The sequence below is a fragment of the Heptranchias perlo genome, chromosome 32 (genome assembly GCF_035084215.1).
Source record: "Heptranchias perlo isolate sHepPer1 chromosome 32, sHepPer1.hap1, whole genome shotgun sequence".
NCBI classification, from domain to species: Eukaryota; Metazoa; Chordata; class Chondrichthyes; order Hexanchiformes; family Hexanchidae; genus Heptranchias; species Heptranchias perlo.
The window spans coordinates 12,149,652-12,173,908 of record NC_090356.1 but is presented as its reverse complement, the minus strand read 5'-3'; the positions used below and the strand labels follow the sequence as shown (position 1 = coordinate 12,173,908).

Genomic DNA, 24,257 nt, shown 5'->3' with positions numbered 1-24,257 from the left:
ATTCTGTCCCAAACAGCACACAGCTTCCTATTTATTAAACTGCAATGTGTAAAAGGTCTGTTATCACAGAATCATGATGTGGAGATGCCGGTGATGGGCTGGGGTTGACAATTGTAAACAATTTTACAACACCAAGTTATAGTCCAACAATTTTATTTGAAAATCACAAGCTTTCGGAGGCTTCCTCCTTCCTCAGGTGAATGTCAAGAAATCCTCGAACCTTTCGCATTTATAAATCACAGAACAATACCTGGTGATTACAGATAGTCTTTCCAACTGCCCGTTGCCAAGGCAATTGCGAAAGGTTCGAGGATTTCTTGACATTCACCTGAGGAAGGAGGAAGCCTCCGAAAGCTTGTGATTTTCAAATAAAATTGTTGGACTATAACTTGGTGTTGTAAAATTGTTTACAATCACAGAATCATACAGCACAGAAGGAGGTCATTCAGCCCATCATGCCTGTGCCGACTCTTTGAAAGAACTATCCAATTGGTCCCACTCCCCCGCTCTTTCCCTCTAGTCCTGCAAATGTTTCCTTTTCAAGTATTTATCCAATTCCCTTTTGAAAGTTATTATTGAATCTACTTCCACCGCCCTTTCAAGCAGTGCATTCCAGATCATAACAACTCAGTGCGTAAAAAAAAACTGTTACCAAGTCATGTCTTGTTACTGACATTTATATTTCTATTCGTAATTACACAAAGCAGTGGAAAACTTCCCAGGAGACAGTGCTTTGAAAGGTAAACAACATATGTTGGATGATATCATTTGTACCACTGACGTCGTTGTATATGTTTGTGATATCCTTACAAATACAGCTATTTGTCAATTCATGAATTCAGAATCAAACTGGAGAGCTTAATGCCCGTATATCAGCGTGGAATTCAGTACATTGAATAAAATGGTTGAAAGTAAATTCCAGATGCACGATATTGAGATACATTAAAGTAGAACAAGCTATCAGGATAAAAACTATATTTCCCAAAAAAGCTGTAATCATGTAACAGTACAATACGAAGATCATACGCAGACAAAACTAATTTGGTTACTAACTCAAGAAAAAGTAGATTGAACTTTCAAGACCGATTCAGACAATCTATACAGAGAGCATAAAGACAGCAGTAACATATTAACAAAATATCTTCCTACAGGTACTTTAATATGCACAGAGCTGTAAACTTTTGTATTCACAGAACTCTGCACATAGCTATATTTTTCAAATCACAATTATTTGCATCGTAAGAAAGTTGATTCTAATGGAGGCATTTTGCAAAATGACATTTTGTTAAAGACACAAAATGTTAATATAGTTGCGATATGTAAATCTCTGCCGTGGTCATTTCTAAACTAACAGAGTAATAGTGAGATTTTTGACTCTAGTTTTTTTTAAATAAAAGAAAATTATACACCTGATAATTTTATGTTTTTCAGTAATCAATTGTCTGGAGCAAATAAAAAACGAAATGTCTTCTAAAATTTTTCAAATGCAGCTATTTTCTTCAGTGCCACCTTGATTTCAAGTTGTACTTTGCTTTTAAATTCAGTATAGATGGGTTTAAAAATTGGGCAATTTGATGAAAATATACAAACTGTGAGACTGACATAATTTATGCACAGTGAGAAATCAGTTTACCTACACGAGCGCTGTGATTCAACTTAGCTGACTTTTCCCTTCAAATTAATATTAAGTTACTGACTAGATATGTTTCTTCTAATGTTGAATATTTTGTGCCTGAATGCACTCAGCATCTTTATACAAGAGGTTAAGGCCCTACTTTTAAGTGGTTTTCCCTGATAGTTTCTCCCTTCCTCTGCCTGATGGCCTGCCCATACTATTGACGTTCCTGGCTGATGGGTTAGGTAGCTGGCTTGCTCCAAAGAATTTCCATATGCTGAATCCACGAGCCAAGAGATGCACAAGTGCAGCCTAAGGCAACACTTTAGGTTTTCTCTCCCTGTCCCTGTGGGGAAACACACAGCTTTCCTGCAGCATCCACCCAGAAATTAAGTCAGCATGTGGGGAATTTCCAGTGCACACCTGCATCCTACCATTTCACGGTGCTGTACTGGCCAGACAAATCCTGTAATAAATCTCCAGCCGTAGTTCCTTGTGGCAGGTTATTAAAATTCTGAATGATGTGCTTTTTTTGTAATTACCTTCTCTCTTCCTCACCTAAAGTCACTGACTCCTGCCGAGTTACGGTTCCACAGCCATTGGCAGTCCTCTGGTACTTTGTTAGAGAGACTATTCTTCATAAACTTGCCAAGATCATGATTTCAGCTAGTTGTTCGAATACGTAGGTTCATTTCTTCACCAGATATCGCCACACTTTCAGGAGCAAAACTCTGGCTGACTTTTCCTCTACCCAGCCCAGGGATGCTGCAACCCCAACAGCTGCCCCAGCTGACTCAGTACAGACCAGTACCTTTAACCATCAACTCTTGTTCTCTTCCTTTCTGTCCCCTCCCCACTATTCTCAGGGGGCTTTTCACCTGAAAGGCATGGATTGATCCTCAGCCACATTCCTCTTGAAATGAGAAACAGTTTCTGCAGTAAACTCTACCTTCAAAAATTTGAGCTTTTGTTGATATGTCTTTAGTAAGAGATTCCATTAGCTCTTTGTAATTAAATTAGACTTAAATTTGCTATGCGCTATGTGCACAGCTTATCAAATCATTATATAATGCCTGCATTAAGAAAACCCAGGTGAACCTCATGAACATACAAGCTGCACATAAAGTGCAAAGTGCATAATCTGAATGTACTTACTTAAGATAAATGTGGAAAAAAGCATAATATAAAAGTAATACATAAAAACATAGAAAATAGGAGCAAGAGTTGGCCATTCAGCCCTTCGGGCCTGCTCCGCCATTCAAAATGATCATGGCTGATCGTCTAACTCAGTACCCTGTTCCCGCTTTTTCTCCCTATCCCTTGATCCCCTTTGCATTAAGAAATATATTTAACTCCTTCTTGAATACACCTAATGACTTGGCCTCCACTGCCTTCAGTGGTAGAGAATTCCACAGGTTCACCACCCTCTGAGTGAAGAAATTTCTCCTAATCTCGGTTCTAAATGGCATACCCCGTATCCTGAGACTGTGACCCCTGGTTCTGGACTCCCCAGCCATTGGGAACATCCTCCCTGCATCTAGTCTGTCTAGTCCTGTTAGAATTTTATATGTTTCGATGAGATCACCTCTCATTCTTCTAAACCCTAGTGAATATAGGCCTAGTCGACCCAATCTCTCCTCATACGTCAGTCCTGCCATCCCAGGAATCAGTCTGGTAAACCTTTGTTGCACTCCCTCCATGGCAAGGACATCCTTTCTTAGATAAGGAGACCAAAACTGCACACAATACTCCAGATGTGGTCTCACCAAGGCTCCATACAACTGCAGTAAGACATCCCTGTTCCTGTACTCAAATCCTCTTGCAATGAACGTCAACATACCATTCGCCTTCCTAATTGCTTGCTGCACCTGAATGCTCGCTTTCAGCAACTGGTGTACAAGGACACCCAGGTCTCGTTGCACCTCCCCTTTTCCCAATCTATCACCATTCAGATAATAATCTGTCTTTCTGTTTTTACAACTGAAGTGGATAACCTCACATTAAAACATGAACAACTAAAATTCATCATATGCAACAACAACTTGCATTTATATAGCGCCTTTAATGTAGTAAAATGTCCCAAGGCACTTCACAGAAGCCTCAAACAAAATTTGACACTGAGCCACATAAAGAGATACTAGGATAGGTGAAAGAGATAGGTTTTAAGGAGCGTCTTAAAGGAGGAGAGAGAAGTAGAGAGGCCAAGGGGTTTAGGGAGGGAATTCCAGAGCTTAGGGCCTAGGCAGCTGAAGGCACGGCCACCATTGGTGGAGTGATTAAAATTGGGGATGCGCAAGAGGCAAGAATTAGAGGAGCGCAGAGATCTCGGAGGGTTGTCGGGCTGGAGGAGGTTACAGAGATAGGGAAGGGCGAGGCCACAAAGGGAGTCGAAAACAAGGATGAGAATTTTAAAATCGAGGCGTTCCCAGACTGGGAGCAAATGTAGGTCATTGAGCACAGGGGTGATGGGAGAACGGGACTTGGTGCGAGTTAGGATACGGGCAGCAGAGCTTTGGATGAGCTCAAGTTTATGGAGGGTGGAAGATGGGAGGCCAGTCAGGAGAGAATTGGAATAGTCGAGTCCAGAGGCAAGAAAGGCATGGATGAGGGTTTCAGCAGTACTTTACAAGAGTCATAATCTGCACAACTTCGGGGCTATGAAGAAGAATGTAATCAGTTATACAAATGAAGGCAAATGGACCATCGGGATAAACAAAGTTGGTCTACCTTCAATCCTTTTTGGAAATTTGGAACACTAACGTGATTTGTTATTAGATGATGAAATGCCTCCCCAAAATCAGAGAAAATTACAAGGGGAATTCTTGCACATTCAATCTAAATGTTATGAAGTAAAATTAGCTTCATCGTTGTAAAATAATCAATGCAGATCATAGTCAATGCTGAAACAAGAATATTCCAATAGGTAATCATAAGAATGCATTCATCTATAAGGCAACATTTATCAAACATATCATAGACAACAGGTTTACTGTATTCAATTTATGCTAAAGCACTCTCTTGTGTGCAGATATCCCCTTTCAACCAGACCTCTTCTCCAAATTCAGTTATAATGTTGCTGATCAGTCAGTTGCTGATCTTGGCTGACTGATCAGAGGAAGTGCAGAATGGTGAGCAAGTACTTCCATACCCACGGAGAGCAGGGGTGAAGAGAAAGAATTAATTTGCATGGAAGTTGAGTCATTTTGAGCAGCTGTTTTGCACCTTCTCATGGTTGCAGAGTGAAAGGCTGAGAGCATATCTACCTACCCTCTGATTCAAGGACAAGTGTGCTATTTGCAAGGGGAACAAGGATGGGAGAAGGTGGACCTAAAACTCAGTGGGATGGGATACATAAAAACAATAGTCAAATACTAAATCAAGAACAACTTACATTTACATAGGAGCTTTAATGTAGAAAAACATCCCAAGACACTTCACAGAGGTGTGAGCAGACAAAAATGGGCACCAAGACAACGGAGGAGATATTAAGAGGGATGACCAAAGCTTGGTCAAAGAGATGGCTTTTAAGGAGGGCCATGAAGGAGGAGAGGGAGGTGGAGGGGTTCAAGGAGGAAATTGCAGAGTGTGGAGCCTCAACAGCTGAAGGCGAGACTCCCAATGGTTGGCCGAAGGATTGGGGGGGAGGAGGGGGGGATGCAAAAAACAGAGTCAGAGAACGGAGGGCTGGAGGAGATTACAGAAAGCTAGGGAGGGACGAGGCCATGAAGGAATTTAAACACAATGATAAGAATTTAAATTTGCAGCGTTGGGGAACCGAGCGCCAAAATAGGTCAGCAGGTCGGGGTGAAGGGTGAGCAGCCTGTGTCTGTGGGGAGCGGGGTCGGGAGGGAGAAGAGAGAAATTGTCGACAGAAAGACTGCCTACACACATCTTACTGGTTATTTTCTGGACCACAGACTATAACCATAAATTTGATTAAGACAATATGCTGGAAATGCAGGGTATTACCATGGCACATTACCTATAATATGAATCGAGTATTACCATTCAGAGGACATAAATATTGCTGGAGGACTTTATTTTCAATATATCTACGCTGAACAACCACTGCCACTACCAAAGACTAGGGGATACTGTGCAAGAGGAGCGTCATACAGGAACTATTTCCCTGAAGCAGGTTTTACTGGAATCACTGGAGACAATGTCTTGAGTGAATTACAGGCACCACCAGTGGAAATAATGTTCATGCAACATCTCCTCTTCATACACTATTTTGTTTATACCACAGGGTATTTCCTTTTAAACTTTTTCTTGATAGAAACTGGGATTAAAATAAGGACAGAGATCTCTTGATCCCCCTTCCCCCCCACCCCCCATCACAGCTGACTTATTTCTCTCCAATGTCCCTGGGTCACTGTCTGGAAAACGTACTTACAAGTTGAGATAATTCAGGGCAAGTATAACCCATACAATATTTAATTGCCACAAAGCTTAATTTAAATTCTCCATTTTTATTCCTCATCCTCAGCGGCCATCTCCTCATGTGTGAACTTAGACAGTCAGCGCCTGGAGGCTATTCCACCTCGCAGTGCATCACAACCGAGCCCAATTCTGTTCTTAGACTTCCACACAGTTCACCTTTCAGCAGGGGCCTGGTGCGGAAAACCTGATCAATTTTTCTTCTCCCTCCCCCCAGAGGCACTGAAGTTAATTGTGGCCCTCCAACTACTGACCCTGTTGAGTCTCGTTATTCTTATTCCATGTAGTACGAATGTAAATTTGACAGTAATCTTATTGGTGCCAACGCTTGTATTCCACATCACTACAGCTCAGTAAATGTTTACATTTCTAGTTCCAAGGCACGCTATCCCCCCTAAATATTTGAATACGTTTAAGTTAAAGATTGAGCTCTTATTGGTATCACACACCAATCTAGCTCCACGTTACGACCAATCCATCTGTGGAGATTGTTACACACACTCCATTTGCTGTGTATATAGTGGCTTACACCTATTGGCTGACATTAGCCTACAGCAGCAATACCAAAAGATGGTCACTTAACTTGAGTGAATTTAATATTTAAATAGTCAGAGGGGTAAAAATTAAAACCAACTTTTTGCCAAACAATTAAATCTATAACATGTGGGTTTGTGGAACTGAACTCTAGTGTCTGAATTCTCAGACCAGAATGAACGTGTTCTGAGCCCCTGATGCTTATGTCGTGCCCATGGAAATAAGTAAAATGTTTTCACTGGTTATTTCCCACACCTGTGGTATAAAGACAAGTTTGGGAACAGCACTAAGCAATGACTAAATAAAAAGCAAAGGAAATGAATTTTTTTTTAAAAAAGTGATGAAGCACTAATCTAATAAGCACAGAATAAACAAGCAACAATGAAAAACTCAAAATACCTAGGTAAATCCAAATCAAGAAACAGCCTGCAAAATACAAGAAGCATCCATTAGTAGTACTGAAGAAAGAAAGGAGAGAAACAAACTGCAGCCAAATTAACGGAAATACCAGCCAGGCATGCCTTGTGTAAGCGATAAAGGAAACTGCAAAAACATCAACCATCTGCATCAGTACAACACGCAAGCTAGAGGCCACCTGACCACTGAATTCCTTCTGCAGTCCTGAATATTTCACTGTTAGACTAAGGCTTCTGAACCTCAAGAGCAAAAGGGCCCTTTACATATTGGAACATCCAGGCTATAATCCTTAATGTGCCACAGATGAGGTACTTATCTAGGCAAGCTCTTAGTCTATAAACCATCCAGTATACACACATCAGCAGCCCTTCCTGTTTTGGCCTATTTCTACGCTTTAAAGATTGACCTAGTTGCAGCCCAGATCATGGTAATCTTCACTGCTGTGGCTTTAATTAGCTCGTCTTTTTGAGCTGGTTTTTAGTCAAACAAAGCCATTTTTTTATAAAATGCTGCTCTAACCTCCAAAATGGATGGTGAAAATAGGAGAAATTAGGCAAGTAAGGTGATTTAAGGATGGTTTCAAAAAGAACTAAGTTATAAAAAGGTTAGGTTAAAAATATATAACGTTAAATACAGTAGAGAGACTGGGGAAAGAAAAAAGAAATAGTTTATAAATTTTTTTGTAGTTTAGGGTTGTCCCTGACATCTTCGATTTAATACTGTGATAATAGTGCTTGTTCAGCTCATGCACTGAGATGCTGAAGCACATACAAATCAGCTGGCCCAGGGAGACAGCTCATTTCCCGAACCTACTGGCCATCTAAGGGTTAGAACCTTAAAGGCCTCTCAGAGGGCTCATTTTGTTCCACTTGAAATATGTATAAACACGAGAAAAGAGGAGAGAATGAGAGGAGAGAGAAGGAAAGAGGTGGTGAGGAAACTAGAAAGATAAAAGATTAAAACCTACTACCCAGGAACAATCCAGACACCTTGATGACAGCTTCAGACATCAGGGCAGCCTCTCTCAGCAGATTACATGGCTTCGGGGAAGGAAGTGACGGTCATAATGCTCGGACCATCATGAGTGTGGTGCAGGCTTGATGGACCAGCTGGTCTTTTCCTGCCTGTCAATTTTGTACGTATGTATCTTATGCCGATTCTCAAACTGAGTATCCGTATAAGATAAACACGATGGTCCCACCGAGCTGGGAGCTTGGTATCATCAGTAGTTGGACTGTATTTTTGAAAGACCACACATCAAATCAAATCTACCATTCGCAACTGGGTTAAGCTACAGTCACAAGCGTGCTGACATTCCAATCAGACAGATGCTTCATACTGAACACTATTCAAAAAAACAAACATTGGTTATGCCAGGCCCAAACCTTAATTCAGACACTACAAGGTAAGGAATGCAATTTCATAGAGTATGGACAAAAGAACTGAACCTCAAGATGTGCAGTCTCTTCTGAAAAAAAACCACACATACCTATGAGCATCGTTTGAAGACTTGATATGTTTTGCGGAAATAATATTCAAAGATAAAACAGCATCTATAGCAGCCTCGTCCACCTCTGGTTTATTCCTGATGCGGCCTGGGAGCAAGTGGTGAAACACATAATTACTGGGTTTGAAGGAGACAGCATGAACATCACTTGTCTCATGGAGTTTCTGTATTTTCCCTTCGTGTCTGAAGTCAAAAGGAAATTCTGTTTACCAGTTTAATATAAATCACAGTTTAGTACAAGAATGGGGGCCTTTTAAATTCCAAAGCAGAAAGATTTATTGTTCTGACTAAAATGTGAATGCAAATAATTAACTCTTAATGAGAGTCCAAACATTACCAATTTCAGCAATTCTATCTCTCTCCAGAGAGATAGCAAAAGCAAAATACTTTAAAAAATAAAGTTTAATATTTTCAGTAAGGTTGAAAAGGAAAAAAGATTTTGGAAAAACACTCACCAACAACTAGCTCTCGAACATCTTTCCAATGAAGTTCGCTGCCCTTTTCATGTACAATAGTTACCGTAATCCTGCGTTGAATTCCCTATTGCGAGAAAATAAAGTTCTAGTTTATTTGGTGTCAGACGTGGTTCAGTGGTAGCGTTCTCACCGCTGTGTCAGAAGCGTTGCATGTACAAGCCCCACTACAGGACTTAAGCACATAATCAAGGCTGACACTTAGCTTTAGTACGGAGGGAGAGTGATGCAGCCTTTTGGATTCCCTCTCAGGTGGATGGAAAAGATCTCATGGCACTTTTCGAAGAGGAGCAGGGAAATTCTTCCAGTATCCTGGCCAATATTTATCCCTCAACCAACATCACCAATTATCTTATTATTTATCTCATTGCTGTTTGTGGGATCTTGCTGTGTGTAAATTGGCTCCCTACATGACAACAGTGACTATACTTCAACAGTTCCTCATTGGCTGTGAAGCACTTTGGGACATCCTGAGGCCATGAAAGGTGCAATACAAATGCAAGTTCTTTCCTTCTTAAGATACATACTATTTATAATTTTAGTATAGCAGTGTTATAGTACAAGTTCATAGCTTGAGTAGGACAAGACTGAATGAATGCTTTAAGAACCTCTGGGAGCTTAACCTTTGTAGGTTGAACAAAAGCAGATGAGTCAGCCATCTGAGCTTAAAGGAAAGTAAATCATAGGAAGTCTAGATCAAATCAAGAAATTGATTTTTTAAAATCAGAAATTGGAACAAAGTATTCTAAAAATACCATCTATAGCATTTTACTAGAATATATTTTATTAATATGGCTTTAGTCAGATCACCATCATTCAGTACTCCTCAATAGACTACATGTCAGATGCAAAATGCTTCAGGATTATTGTAATTAGAAACACAGAAGACAATACAAGAAACCAGACTCAATCCTGACCAAGCATTGTGCATGATAGACAGCCAGAATTTTTAGCACATCACTGCCATGGACTGATTCAACATTTCCAAATCCTTCAAAATGAAAGATTTCTTATGAATTTATACCAAATAATTGAATTTATGAAAAATGTGGTTCTATCTGGTCATTATCACATTGCTGTTTGTGGGGCCTTGCTGTGCTTAAATTGGCTGCTGCATTTCCTTCATTACAACAGTGACTACACTACAAAAGTACTTGATTGGCTATAAAGCACTTTGGGACTTCCTGAGGCCATGAAAGGTGCTACATAAATGCAAGTCTTCCTTTTGCCACAATGCTAAACCTCTGCCCTGCCAAAGATTATTCTCCTTTCAATTCGATCTATGCTCCATAAAATTTCCAAGCTAAAAAAGCTGCTTTGGTCAGAGGTCAGTTCAATCAAAGGATGACTCATTTCTCCTTACGGTTTTGTTCTTCTCTATGTGCGTCAACAGTGTTCTCAGAGTGCACAATGGTACGTAAAATAGAGTGCTTTCTGAGTACTGCATATTACACAACCCACACTGTTTAACTCTGCCTAGTTCAATTACACAGGTGACACAACTATTATGCAAACAGCACACTGCGTCCACAGAATATTTGATCAGGTAAGTGTACCCGTATTGCTTCCGGATACAAGTGTCCGTATGGTTTATGTGGTAGCCGGTTCAGTGAGTGTTGGCAGGCTATTTGATTGTGGAGCTGGGTCTGATCATATTTTCATCTTATGTATATGTGCGCTTAGATAAACACTCTCTCTCTCACACATTCACTCCTCCTGCCAGGACCACTGTATAGTGATCAGGAGAAAGGAACCTAGCTGATTTCGACACTCCCGAGCTCAGGGACACAAAGGCCCATTGTAGCTACCTCAGTGCAGGATGGAAATGAAACCCTGTCGGTATAGCTCACCACAAAATCTGAACAACTAAAGTATCAGGGCTCTCCAGCTCTTTTTAAATAATTAACATGGCCCTAATTGCTTCTGGTAAGGCTCTATTCCACTCTTTTGTAACTCAGGGGAAATGTGTAATCTCTTGCTTGAGGCTTACTGAGTACATGTGCTTTAGTTCTGCAATCTAATTTAAATAACCGTACAGTTGTCCGATCTGTACCTACCACTTTAAACATCTGGATGAAGCTTCCTCTAAATTTTCTTTTCTCCTACAAAAACCAAGCTCAATTTTGAGAGTTTCCAATGAACGAAGAGTCGCATGACCCAGAATCATCTGTTGCTTTTTTTCCTCTCACTAAAATTGTGAGGCTCTTTCCAGGTCAATGACAAAATGAGAACTAGGCCCAGTTCCAAATTTCTGTTTTGTTATTAGAAACGTTTGAGATTCTCTGAGCATCAAACCCAGCAACAGCTAGTTCCAGCACAGTTCTTCCAAATTTCCCAAGCATCAACAAGCTGGGAATTGGCTTCAGTTTATCTGACCATTATTAAGCCTGAACAGAGGAATCCAGTTGCATCTAATGGGCCAAAAATCAGCTGCACAGAATTAGAGTTGGGTACAATAGGACAACTATACTGCATGAGGAGGTAAAAATACCGGTTGAAATTATATTTCAAGACAACGTTAGATCAGAATTGAATACATGTGAATTTAAGTATAATTGAGGCTTGAAAATTTAATATCTTGCGCGACAATTTTTGACGTCAGAACCACTTTTCTGGCATAAAGTATCGACCAGACACAGGGTTAAATAGATGAGTTCAACTGAAATATTTACCTGGTGAAGCAGGTAAGTGCCTTGACATGGCAGGCCTCCGCTATGGTCCACTACTGCCGGGATATATCTGCACAATGGACAAGACATCCGTCAAAGTAAGAATCAGCCCAAATGAGGAGAAAAATTACACTGAGCCATTCTCTGAACCCCCTAATAAACCTAGAAAAACCTTGTATAATTTTATAAACTGATCATATTTTTAACTTCTTTACTTTTCCAAAAGGTTTCTTGGGCAGGAAGAATGTACGAGGATAAAAAGAACACCTCTATGATCTGTAGCCCTTATCAGAATTAGCACTGTAGCAAATTCTCTCTTTCCCCATCTCTCCTCTCTCACCCCCTACCCTCCATGCAACCAGTTTAAAAATAGTACTTTTTGTAGAGACAACATCTCAAAACATGTAATTTTTGATAAGTATAAATTAACAAAGCTGTACAAGAATTTACCCAACTAATGAGACTCATCTCAGACAACAATCTCATCATTAGGAGAAAGAAATGCTGCAAATTGTATTATGCCTGACTGTACATGTATTGATCAGTAAAAATAAACCTCGTCATTTATCAACTTACTCTCCTGTAGGTTCCAGTTCACTGATCTCAAACCAGACAAGCAAGTCGTATTTGCTGACACATTGTCCCAGACTAGGTTTGCTCATGGCATTCAACTTGGTGGCTGGTACTGAAACACGAAAAGAACAAAATGTCAACACATTAAACTTAACATGTAGCTGCACTCTGGAGTAACCTCCGCCATTTTCCATTCATTTTAAAGCTTTCAAAATAAACCTTGTAGGGAAAGGAGGAGAAAAGAATAAAAATAAATCAACCAAGTCCAAACCCAGACTTAGAACTTCTCACCTCCCACTTAATCCTCTGAGCATTTAAGATCTTTCATGTAAAATTGGGGCTCTCTTGACGCTGTGTTCTTTATTCTGTCCCAAATGTGAAATTATTTGATACATCAGTTGGTCAATTATCAGGTTGTGTCTGCTGTAAAGTACCAAGGTGATGCCAGAATGTGAAAGGATGAATTAATCAATTTACTAAAGCTAAATTAAGAAAGTATGGAATATTGCCTGATGACAACTTGATCTTTTTAATGCCACAATTACAGAATGCTAAATCGCAGCTTGATGAGGTGTCCTGGCAAATTGTATTTCTTTGTATAATAATGAAGTTCCAACACAGATATCATGTAAGATAAACCAGGGATATCCAATCTTTTGAGCAGAGGCCCGAATACTGGTGTCAAAACCAGTAAGTGGGCTGTATGATTTTGCAGGAATGCGAGTCCTGGTGCACAGAAAATTCAAACATTCCTACGCACAAGTATTGCAAGACCTCAAACACACAAAAAAAAGCAGCACTGTGCACATAGAAAAATCGAGATCTCCTACACACACAAAAAAGACTTCCTATACACAAAAAAGGCCAGAAGACCCCACCACAAAAAGGCAAGGCCTGCGTACACGTAGATTCCAACCCTCGAAACACAAATAATTCAAGCCTTCTTCCTCTTCCCACCAGCTCTTGTTCCAAAATCCTTCACTGCATCAAAGCTTGAAAACTTGGAAGATTGAGCCTTGGCTCTTTAAACTTCCTGGACTGCAGGAGTGATTGGTGCAAAGAAGCTGCTCCAAATCAACTGAAGGGCCATTTCCTAGTCCGCCAGGCCTGCAAAATCTGAAGCATTGCAGCTAAGCCATTTGTCAATTACAGTTAGTTTCAGCTCACAGTGAAACTAACCACAGTTGAAACTAGTGCATAATATGCGAAGAAACATGGGCCACATTTAGGAGAAGCTTAACTGGTGCAGCCGCATCAACATTGTGGCTACAAAAGCAGGATGTGGAGATGCCGGAGATGGACTGGGGTTGACAATTGTAAACAATTTTACAACACCAAGTTATAGTCCAGCAATTTTATTTTAAATTCACAAGCTTGTGAATTTAAAATAAAATTGCTGGACTATAACTTGGTGTTGTGAATCTCCGAAAGCTTGTGAATTTAAAATAAAATTGCTGGACTATAACTTGGTGTTGTAAAATTGTTTACAAAAGCAGGGGCAGAAACCGGGTACATCATGATGAGTGGCTCATCTCCTGCCCCTTCAAAGCCTCTCCACCATCTGCAGACTCAAGTCAGGAGTATGATGGAAGATTCACCACTCATCTGGGCAGGTGCAGCCGCAACAACACTCAAGAAGTTCAACAACATCTGTGATGGAGAGTCTGCTTGATTGGTGCTACTGGACTCAATATCCTTCCCCTCCACCACTGCCGCCCTGTGGCTGCAGAATATACTACAGGGTACACTGCCTTAACTCACCAAAATTAATTTGACTGTACCTCCCAGTCACATAACCTCTACTTTCTCTACATTGCAACAGTGACTACACTTCAAAAGTACTTCATTGGCCGTACCAAGGTGATGCCAAAATGTGAAAGGATGAATTAACCAATTTACTAAAGTTAAATTAAGAAAGAAAGAAAATTAAAGCCCTTTGGGGTATCCTGAGGTCGTGAAAGGTGCTATATAAATGTAAGAACTTTCTTTCTTTACCAAGAAAGACGAGCAGCAAAACTGTGGGAACACCATCACCTCGATCCTGGCTTGGACATATATTGCCATTCCTTCATCACTGCTCGGCCAGAATCCTGGAATTCCCTACCCAACGCCATTGTGGGAACACCATCAGTACAAAACTGCAGCAGTTCAAGGAGAAGGTTCAACAACATGTTTTGGGGTGGGGGGGAAGTAGGGATGGGCAATAAATCCAGCCCTGCCAGTGTCACCCTCATCCTGAGAACTAATAAAAAAGTGTAGAAACATTTCTACACCAAAATTAAAGAACTTATCCAGTGAATATAAATTCAGAAATGTTTTACGGTTCTGTACATTTCATGTTTCACTTCATACCATCAATCTCTAGAAATCTGTATAAAACCTTTTCTTAAAATAGATGGCATTTGGTGGAACTATTTCAAAGTGCAACGGATGACCAATACTCAAAAGGTTAACACAAACTAATTCCTCGGTTTTCTACTTCGTCTGCCACAACGTCGAAGTGTCAGCTACGTTCAAGATCAGTTTTAAGTAAATTAAAAAGACATACATTTTGTTATAGCAACTGTTGTGCTGCTTCTACACCCAGAAAGTCTGATCTTGGTGCTGATTTTTATATTCAGACTCCATTCTCAAATCTACAAGCACCCTCAGTATGAGAAACTCATGATTACACCATTCACTATGATTCTCTCCACTATTGAACTCATTCATCACTCAACATTTTTGGCCCAAGTTCTCACTCCAATACAGTAACCAAGATTGTTACTTCCCATAACTCCTTCTGAAACTGCCACCCACACAGTCGCAGTTAGAGACAAACTAAATTGCATTTTAGTGGAATTTAAACACTGGTTTTTAAATGGGAGATACATATTGGATTGTTTTCAACTATGTAACAGCACAACAGAACAGAAACGGTGAAGGCTCCAGTTAGATGCATTACTGCAGAAGAGCAATTTTCACTTCTCAGTAGTTTGACAGAATAATTCAAAGCAAACTCCTCATTAGTAATACTCGTGAAGAGCAAATACTTGCTTTAGAAAATCCAACTTTCTTCAGAGGAACTGGTCATTTCCTTATCAGAGAGCTAAAATATTGACATATTTGATTAAAAAGCATATATTTTCACATCTTAGAAATATGCACAGCTTAAAAAAGAGAAAAAATAGAAAATACATTTCACTGGACCATGGCAAATATTGCACAAGCATACTTTTAATTACTGGGGTACATAAACACAACCTATTGGGGAACAATGGGGAGGGAGCAACATAATTAATAATTACATCTATTAGAATACATTCTGAGAGAGAAATCACATAGTGCAGTGCTAGTTACTTCCAACAAAGTCTTTTTTAAATGTTGGTGTTTTACATGTTTGTTCTGTACACCAGGTTTCACGGTGGCAGACTGAGGTTCATGCTGCTAATTGAGATTCCATACCGAAGACAATAAAGGGACTGCAGTGAAAGTTCTGATCTAACCCAGTATGACATTCAGCACGGTAACTCCACTGATCTTGCCTGTTCCCAACTCCATGTATATCTCCAAAACCTTTGACGGGGTCCAGCACCCATCACTTCCAAACAAGTTACTTGCACTGTCTTCCACCTAAGCTATGTGCACAACTATCTAGCTTCCTTTCTACTGCAGCTGACTGTTCATCTTGCTTTCTATCAACTCAGGAGCTTCCCAGCGCTGTGTCTGACTTTGCTCCTTCAATGGCCTCCTCCACTCATCATCCAATCCCATCACTCTTATTGTTTAACACCACATTCGTCAACTCCTCTCCTAGTTATAACCTCCATTATGTGTATTTCATCAGTTCTTTCAAAGGAAGAAAGGAATAGAAGGATATGCTGATAGGGTTGGATGAAGAGGGGTGGGAGGAGACTTGTGTGGAGCATAAACACCGGCATAGACCTGTTGGGCCAAATGGCCTGTTTCTGTGCTGTACATTCTATGTAATTCTATGTCACTGATACTCTGAATTTTGCTTTCTTGTTCTTTCTAAGCTGCAAATATATAGTCATACAAGCTCCTTCTCGTGCTGAAATCTGTTAAGATTTATTGCAGTTTCCTAACTATTCTTTCCCAGAACCTCTAGCAGCAATATAAAGTCTTTTTAATCCCAAACTTGACATTATTCATCACTATTTCCTGATTTACGTTATCTGCCTTTCTACTTTTTGCAATCTTAGTGCTATGCTGTATTATGGTCTTTGACACTACATCTAGGTTTATATATATATAAAAAAATCATTTTTGCCTCCTTTTATCTGACAGAAGCAACCATCTGCAATATTTTTTTTTTACAAATGGTCATTTGGAGATGGCAGCTATCGAGAAGATAAGTAAAAGATTTATGAATAGGAACCTTAGAGTGGCAGGTAAATCTACAACAGACCCCATATCCAAACCCTGTCCTTGCTCTTAACCAGAATCTGATTGTTTTCTAGTATAAAACCTGGTGGCAGGATATCTAAAGGGTTTCATATCCTGTGATTTCAAATGCTGCTTCTCTGATTACATTTGTCCGCCACTTCAAAAAAAAAATAGAAAAAATGAATTGAAAAAAGTAGCCTAAAAGAAAATGATTAAATGATGAGATAATGAATGAATATCCAGGGTAAGGCATAAACTCACACAACAATGTTAAAATGAAGATAGATTTTAAACTACAGATTAAGCTTCACAAAGCAGGGTTTTTTTTCTACATTCGTAGCATCGGCTTCAGTACAATACAGTGCACGAGTTGATCACGAACAATGGAAGCTGTAATCTGTACATCTGAGCTACAAAGGCAGTGTGACAGGGAAGACTACACTAGATGGGGTCCTAAAACATCACTAATTTGCCATGACTCTGTGTTAGTTACCAACCATGATGCTTTGGGACTTTCAGAACGTGGCAAATGGGAAGAGGATGAAAAAGAAATGCTGGCAGCTGATCTGCGCTGTTGATGAACGAGCCGGCAGCAGATGAGACAAACGTGTTGGCATTCTCAGAGAGAGCATCAAGCAACTGCACATTTACATAGCCAGACATCAGATATCTAATCAATTCAATCTTTCGCTCATGGTCTGAAATGGAAGAGAAATCAAGGGCATGGATGGTGTAGGGGGCAGGGCAGGAGGATAAAGAGAAAATAAATATTTAACATGCAAAAATAAAAATACTAAATGTTTTGTTGTGCAAGTCTTGATATTAATTATAATTTTTTCTTTTTGCAACTGTAAATCTTTCTTGGAAATATCTACAAAAACTTTGCATACCTTAAGTGTATATACAAGAGATTAGTAGCATTAAACATCAAGGCTCCTTTCCTTTGCTATTAAGACTTGTTTTAGGAAACATTTCCATTCACACATCCATTACATCAGATTTGTATGAATATATTTCTATATGTACCACTGAAAATTACTCTCATATTGACAAGATAAAGACCTAAGTTAATGGCTGTGTATTTCATCAAGCATTATATTCGGTTCAGAAAATTAAATCCCTTGTATATCTTCATTATTTGTTGCAGTCGGAAAATAAACTAAGACACCATATTGTAGGACACAAAAAAGGGGCATCAAGATCAATACATTACAAAAAAGGAAAAAATACTATTAGTCTATCTTCTTACTGAAAATGGTTGTATAGCCCAGGGTTCGTATGAGTGGTCCTAGTGCAGACCATAAAATAGGAAATAAGAGCCAAGATAAAAAGTTAAGCCTGAACTGGTGGAACAAGTTACAGACTTCAACTTCAATCCAAAGTGATCAAGAAAGAGAGAAAGAAAGTCCATGACAGAATAATCACATGTCGACTCTAGATAGAATGGGTTTGATGGGCAGAATGGTCTTTACTTGCTCCAGAGTTTGTTTCATTCATTTGAGACCTTCCGTATAATTACCATTAATTTACTAAAACAGCACTTGTCACCTGAAATCATCGTTACCTTAGCGAGAAATTGCAACCAGGGAACTACTGGTAGTTACTTTAAGTGCAAACAGTAAAAAATTGCTTCTCCATGTAACAATCTTGATCATACAACTGAATAGATTAATTAGGCTGAAGATTTACTACTCAAACACTATGTCTACAGTGAGACAAAAGATTGAACACATGTAATATCTAATGCCACAACTATAAAAGAACTTCCATTCCGACTCACCTGGTTTTGAAAGAGGCATTGGAGGTGGGAAATATTTGCGAGCAGGTTGTGATGGACTGTAAGAAAAATGTTGAAAAGGTGAGTTTACTCATCCATCCTCTGGCACTATGCAAAGTTCTCCCAATTAAAAAAAGCACAGTCGATCTACCAATGAAAGATTGGGAGAGACCGTCTCAATGGCACTTTATTTTAATTGTATTTTACTACCTCATCCCTTCCCCATGTACTGTGTTTTGATTAGGGAGAACATATCTACATATCCTATGGAGTATGAGACTACTGAATAAATAGCAACTGTACAATATTTTGGCTGTGAATCAGAGAGCTGCTCATCTTTAGTCCATTCAGGTCAAATGTATTTCCAGTACACTGTAGCAATACAAGTGCAAAAAAATCATTAAATGATTCAGGGTCTTCAAATTTATGCTGGATTCAAAAAACAACTTAATGTACCAGTGAAAGTTACCTACTATATTGCTACAGTAGGGGGTGGGGTTGGGGAAAGAGAGAGACATGTAGACTCAGGCCTAAAAGAGAGACTGGTTTCATAGAAAGGCATACAATGCTTGGGAATCAGGTGCAATTATTTAGTTCATTTATATAGCCCAAAACTTTCAAAGCTTTTTACAAGTCTCTGCATGTTTTTTTACCTGCTAAAATCTTGTCCTTGGTAATGAAAAGGGTGCTGCTGATAGTGCCCAAATACCTCAAAAACAATTGGCTTGGACTTGATGTATTCTGCAAATGATTCTGTAACTTCGACAGCAACCTAAATAAATGATCAAGACCGTTTTTAAAGGCAGGTTTTTCAATTTACTTTGGAAAACATGTAAAATTTGAACATTTAACAACTTCACATTTAACTGGTGAAATGGTTGGTCAAGTGTTAAAAAAAACATTGGTAACTGAGACTCACATTCTGCACATGGTAAAAGCCAAGGGGTGTACCACGGCCACTGTTCTTTAGGGGTTCAGTGGAGAAGGCCTCATCGTGGCGATGCAGAAAGCTGGTAATAAACAAATTCATCCACTGACAATTATCTTAAAGAAGTTAACACCCCCATTAAAATAGTGGAGGAGGAAATTTGATGCAAGTGCATTAAGCGTTCAGACATTGCTGATAACAATTTCTACCTTCCAGTTCTTGATTGTATTCTGAATACAGCCTCAATTACAATGACAAGTTTTTAGCACTGAACTGTGGCAGTGCAGTGGGTACCGTAGCAGTGTAGTTATGGTGCTGGACTAGAAACCCAGACGTTGTGAAATTGTATTCAATAAATGATAAATTGCAGGCAAACACCAGAAAATCACATGAAAGTACCCTAATGGTCATAGAAAAGCCCAACCGGTTCACTCATGTCCTTCATGGAATGGAAACTGCCACCCTATCCGGTCCGTCCTAGATGTGACTCCAGTTCTACAATGCATGGTTGACTTTTAATGCCTTCCGTAGTGGCCTACCAAGCTACTCAGTTGTAATTTCAGTGCAACTAGGGATGGGCAAGAAATATATCCACAGAATAAATTTTTTAAAATAATGGATTGTAGGCTGCTGTGGTTCTTCAGGTGATGAAACCATTTATGAAATTACTATTGTCCAAGCTGAATTTTTCCCCCCTTCTGTGGAAAAACTTCAGTGCACATGAAGGAGGGATGTCAGCGCTAAGGAACAATCTCTCATTTGGAAAAAAAAAAGTAACACATTTCGCATTTGAAAGCTTAAAACTTCAAATTATCAAAATGCCAGTCTAAAAAAAAGACTATTCATCAAAACTGCTAAATATACTGAAAAAAAATTACAACATTGCATTTTGTCAAACTGAATATGAAAACAGTAGATATTGATGGCATTATTGGCTTCAGTGGGAGTTCTTACTCTTGGTAGGGCCACTAGATGGAGCACTTTACTGTAATAGAGGACTCCATCTTGATCAGGGAAAAAAGAAATCTATCTCGATCTATTTGCTTATCACTGTTGGCAGCAACCATGGAGCTGTTTAAGGAGGGGAGGGGGGGGGGGCGGAGAAGAGAGAAAGAGCAGGTGTGTTTGTGGCACCAAAGCTGCAATGTAGAGGAATAGCAAATGAGGTAATTACTCTTAAATGAAACTAGTCATTTGTCAGGATATAAAACAAAAACTGCTATGTGAATTAGTTTCATTCTACATAAATTGTTATTGGCACAGCTTCCTCCAACACCCGAGCTGCTATTTCCCTTAAGAGAATAAAAATACTAATGTACATGCTTTAAAAATATTAGCTACTTAATGCAATAAAATCATATGAACAGTCAAAAGAATAGCTTCCTCGCAGGTAATGGGGTGGGGAGGTAAGAAGTGTTTAGTCATAATGTTCCAACCATCATGGTGTGGGGCAGGCTTGATGGACCAGCTGAGCTTTTCCTGCCCATCAATTTTGTATGTTCGTAATCATAGACCGAACTACACAGTCTCATCCCTCTCGACAAAGCCATTTTATAATTTGTGCATCATCACTCCGAAACCAGTAAAATCCACAGAGTAAATGGTACCCGTTGCTGCCTTTAGCAAATTTAGGATATATGTGATGTCACTTCCCAGGCCTTTTGTGTGGAAAGAGTTGTAAACCATGAAGTACAATTGCAAATAAGTTGCTTACTTGAACTGACAAAAGATGTCTGCGTATTCAGGTGGGATCCCACTGGCCTGCAGCACAGTGACTCGGAAAGTGAATACACTGCCGATTTTCAGGTGTTCACCAACATCGCCATAAATTCCCTCCAAGGATAATTTTGGGTCCAACTCAGTGCCTGATTTCAAATCTGCCATTCAAAAGACCCAGAAACAATACTATTAATTTAGTAACCATGACCCAAAGACAATTTAACTAATTTAGCTCACTACACACCATAAAGGTTAATAATCCCCTTAATCAAAGCTTTGAATCCTCTCAAGAAACTAATTCTATGTTATTTCTTGCCGTTTTTAATCATTCCACCAGCAAAATCAAACTTAAAATCATCAATTACAGACATGAATCCAATGTATTAAATTACTTTAGGGACTAGGTCTGATTATGACAATAGTGAATAAAATAAAGCTCATTGCAAGGAAGAGGTCAGGGTGTTAAATGCAATGTCACTTCATTTACTATCACGTAAATTTAGTTTCAAAGTAGCTGGAATATTTTTCTTAAATTCCTAATTACTTTAACAGAAGAGGGATTTCCTAAATAGTAAAAGCTGTTATATTAGCATAAAATTGGGAGCAAATCTTAGTTTTATATTCAGAATAAAAATTACAATGGGGGCCAAGAAAGGAAGTGAAAGAAAGAGCGTTATTTGTTTTTTTGTAAAAAGCAGCATACTGGTCAGTCTGACCTTTGGGAAGAGGTACTATAAGCAGTCTCAGCGCACCCCAGTTAGGATGGAGGAGAAAATTGCTTTTCAGAGACCTGCTAGAAATGTGCACGAGTGCCCATGTCGAACCTCATCATGAACCGTGGCACTTGGACAATGATCTGCAGGGCTGCTGTTACCCCTGCAGCTGAATCCATGACGCAACTCACTGCCTTTAGGGAAGTCGAGTAAAAAAAAAATACAGCATCTGTCGAATCGTGTGTGAAATAAGTATTAATCAGGGCACTCTTTTCTCCATCTATTCAAAAGGGGATTTGAAAGTCAGAAAAGTTCTAATGCTAATCCATTTCTGCAGAAAAAAATGGAATCTTACCATTTTCCAATTCTAACATTTGTAAATCCTATTGGATTTATTAATTGTGCTCCAATGTAAATGTGAATAGCAGAATTTAAATAGCAACTTTCATAATAATTTAGAAAGAAGAGTTGACATGGGTTGAGTTCTGTAAAAAGATTTCAGTACTTCACTGTTCTTAATAGGATTTCCAAGAAATTCTCAATAATAACATTTATACAGCAGCTTAGATTATGATTTATATGACTAAACTCTGACAAGGTTACACAGTACCGCTATTCAAAGTGCTTGACTTTCTGATGCCACTTGAAGGGATTATGTTGAATATAGTCAAGAGGTTCATGCAAATGAACTGAATTGTACATCCAGTGTAATCTTATTATATTCCAATAGCAGTCTGAAAAAGCAATTGCTACTGTTCACAAGTATTACTTCAAGCTTATTGAAAACAGTTTACCCAGCTCGTTGATTCTGTTCATCTCCTCTGACGGAGTAATAATCTCTGTACTCTGACCCTGCCCTTCTACAATCCTAAGTTCCTCCAGCGATAGGCCAGAACGCGTCATTACCACAGAAGAAATGTCACTCTGCAATTAGAGCAACAAAGACCGACATGGAAAAGGTGAAAATAACCTAGGTGTCCAAGCATGTGCATATTTAGACATCCAAATCTGTGTTGGCGGTTTAAAGACAGCAAAGTTATATGTACCTCTCTGAAGTACTCATCGTCAAATGAGATTTTAGCAGTGCCTGACTGGCGTACACCGGATCCATAGTCTGGTGCCTCTTCGTCAGCTAGATGTTAAGAGATAAACATTCAGCATAAAATCCAAACTGATTTGGGCTATGTATAGACTATTACATTAAGTGTGAAGGTGATAGAAAAGAAAGGACTAGTGTTCGACACAGTCACCACAAGAAGTATTTTTGTAACTTTAGAGTCTGTTGAATTATTACAAGAGATGCTTGCGGTGACGGGTTCTAATTCGACCACTGGCTGACAGTTAAATCTGCCAGAATGGGTACAATGGCCATTGAGGGCCATAATGCTGGATGCCCCATGGGATGGAACTATTCCTGCTCAAGTGCAATGCTTCACTCAATTTGCCTGCCAGCAAATCCACACTACACTTGTTGACCACATTTAAAGGATTCAAGGCCAATTGGTGAATTTAACAGTTTACTGGTCTGTCCTCCTGAATAACCATCATAGGGAGGGGAGAAAAGGAAAGGTGGAAAATGTCAGTAAAACATTGAAGTTTTGAAGTCTAAACAAAAAGGTTTGTGCACTTTATTAAAGTCTGCTTCTTGCTCAAATGACCCAGATTCTATTGTATTCTTGTAAAGCTGTACAATGCAATACTGGAATTAAAATTACAAAAGGAAAATATTTACAACAGTTAGGAGTTAGGCAAATCTCAGCATTATAACAACTTCACAATATAAAGGAAGCTTTTTTTAAAATAAAGTCAGACAACAGGACTTGCATCATTTTACCCTTTTAAATCAGAGAAGGAAATAAAATGAAGTTAAGTCTATTACATCACTACAGCAGTTAACAGGAACAATTTATGCATCGATCTTCACAAACAAGATGTTAAAATGGTATAACTGAAGCATTGTGTTATCCGGTCACCAAGGTTATTAACGTTACCGAACCTCAATCTTGACAAACCCAGTTGGTAAAAACTCACCAGTGATGGCCTGTACGCCAACTCGGAGGAACCCTCGGACCTCCCCCTTCTCACTAACTATAGCAATTCTGTGAACAAGGGGCACTGGATACAGCAAATTGCTGAGGTAAACAAATGCTCTGTGAACAAAGAAAGACAAGCACAAAACTATTATTTAGCTAAACATTTGAAGATTGTGTGAACGTTTGCAACACCTGGCAGTAGGGATGTGCAGATATTATCAGATCATATCCTTTTTAGAAATGGGTACAATAAAGTCCAGGTAAATGGATATTAGAATCGGTAAAACTTGGATCCAGTACAAAATTCCAATGAAAAATTTCCATTTGTTTCTATTGTAGGAAATGTCAGCCGAGCAGATTTCTTGTCAAAGGTACGCACAGATCAGAATTTAACAGTTTGACAGTTTGTTGGAAAGACCAGGCCTCAGCTGTTTATTAAATAACTTGTAGGGAAAATGCCTCACTAAAACACT

The 24,257-nt window shown here is 39.2% G+C and overlaps 1 protein-coding gene across 3 annotated transcripts in view; it reads right to left on the bottom strand.

The window, feature by feature from the left end:
• The window catches only part of kif1b (kinesin family member 1B), a 220,179-nt gene that overhangs the window by 47,900 nt on the left and 148,022 nt on the right, over nt 1-24,257 (bottom strand). For all 3 annotated transcript variants that reach the window (XM_067970370.1, XM_067970371.1, XM_067970375.1), the window contains 11 exons: nt 23,783-23,901; nt 22,798-22,883; nt 22,546-22,675; nt 21,034-21,196; nt 19,311-19,401; nt 19,045-19,163; nt 18,395-18,450; nt 12,232-12,340; nt 11,659-11,725; nt 8,969-9,053; nt 8,496-8,601 (listed from right to left, as the gene is read on the bottom strand). In XM_067970370.1, the coding sequence (XP_067826471.1) occupies nt 8,496-8,601; nt 8,969-9,053; nt 11,659-11,725; nt 12,232-12,340; nt 18,395-18,450; nt 19,045-19,163; nt 19,311-19,401; nt 21,034-21,196; nt 22,546-22,675; nt 22,798-22,883; nt 23,783-23,901 (1,131 nt within the window). The remainder of the gene's footprint in view (nt 1-8,495; nt 8,602-8,968; nt 9,054-11,658; nt 11,726-12,231; nt 12,341-18,394; nt 18,451-19,044; nt 19,164-19,310; nt 19,402-21,033; nt 21,197-22,545; nt 22,676-22,797; nt 22,884-23,782; nt 23,902-24,257) is intronic.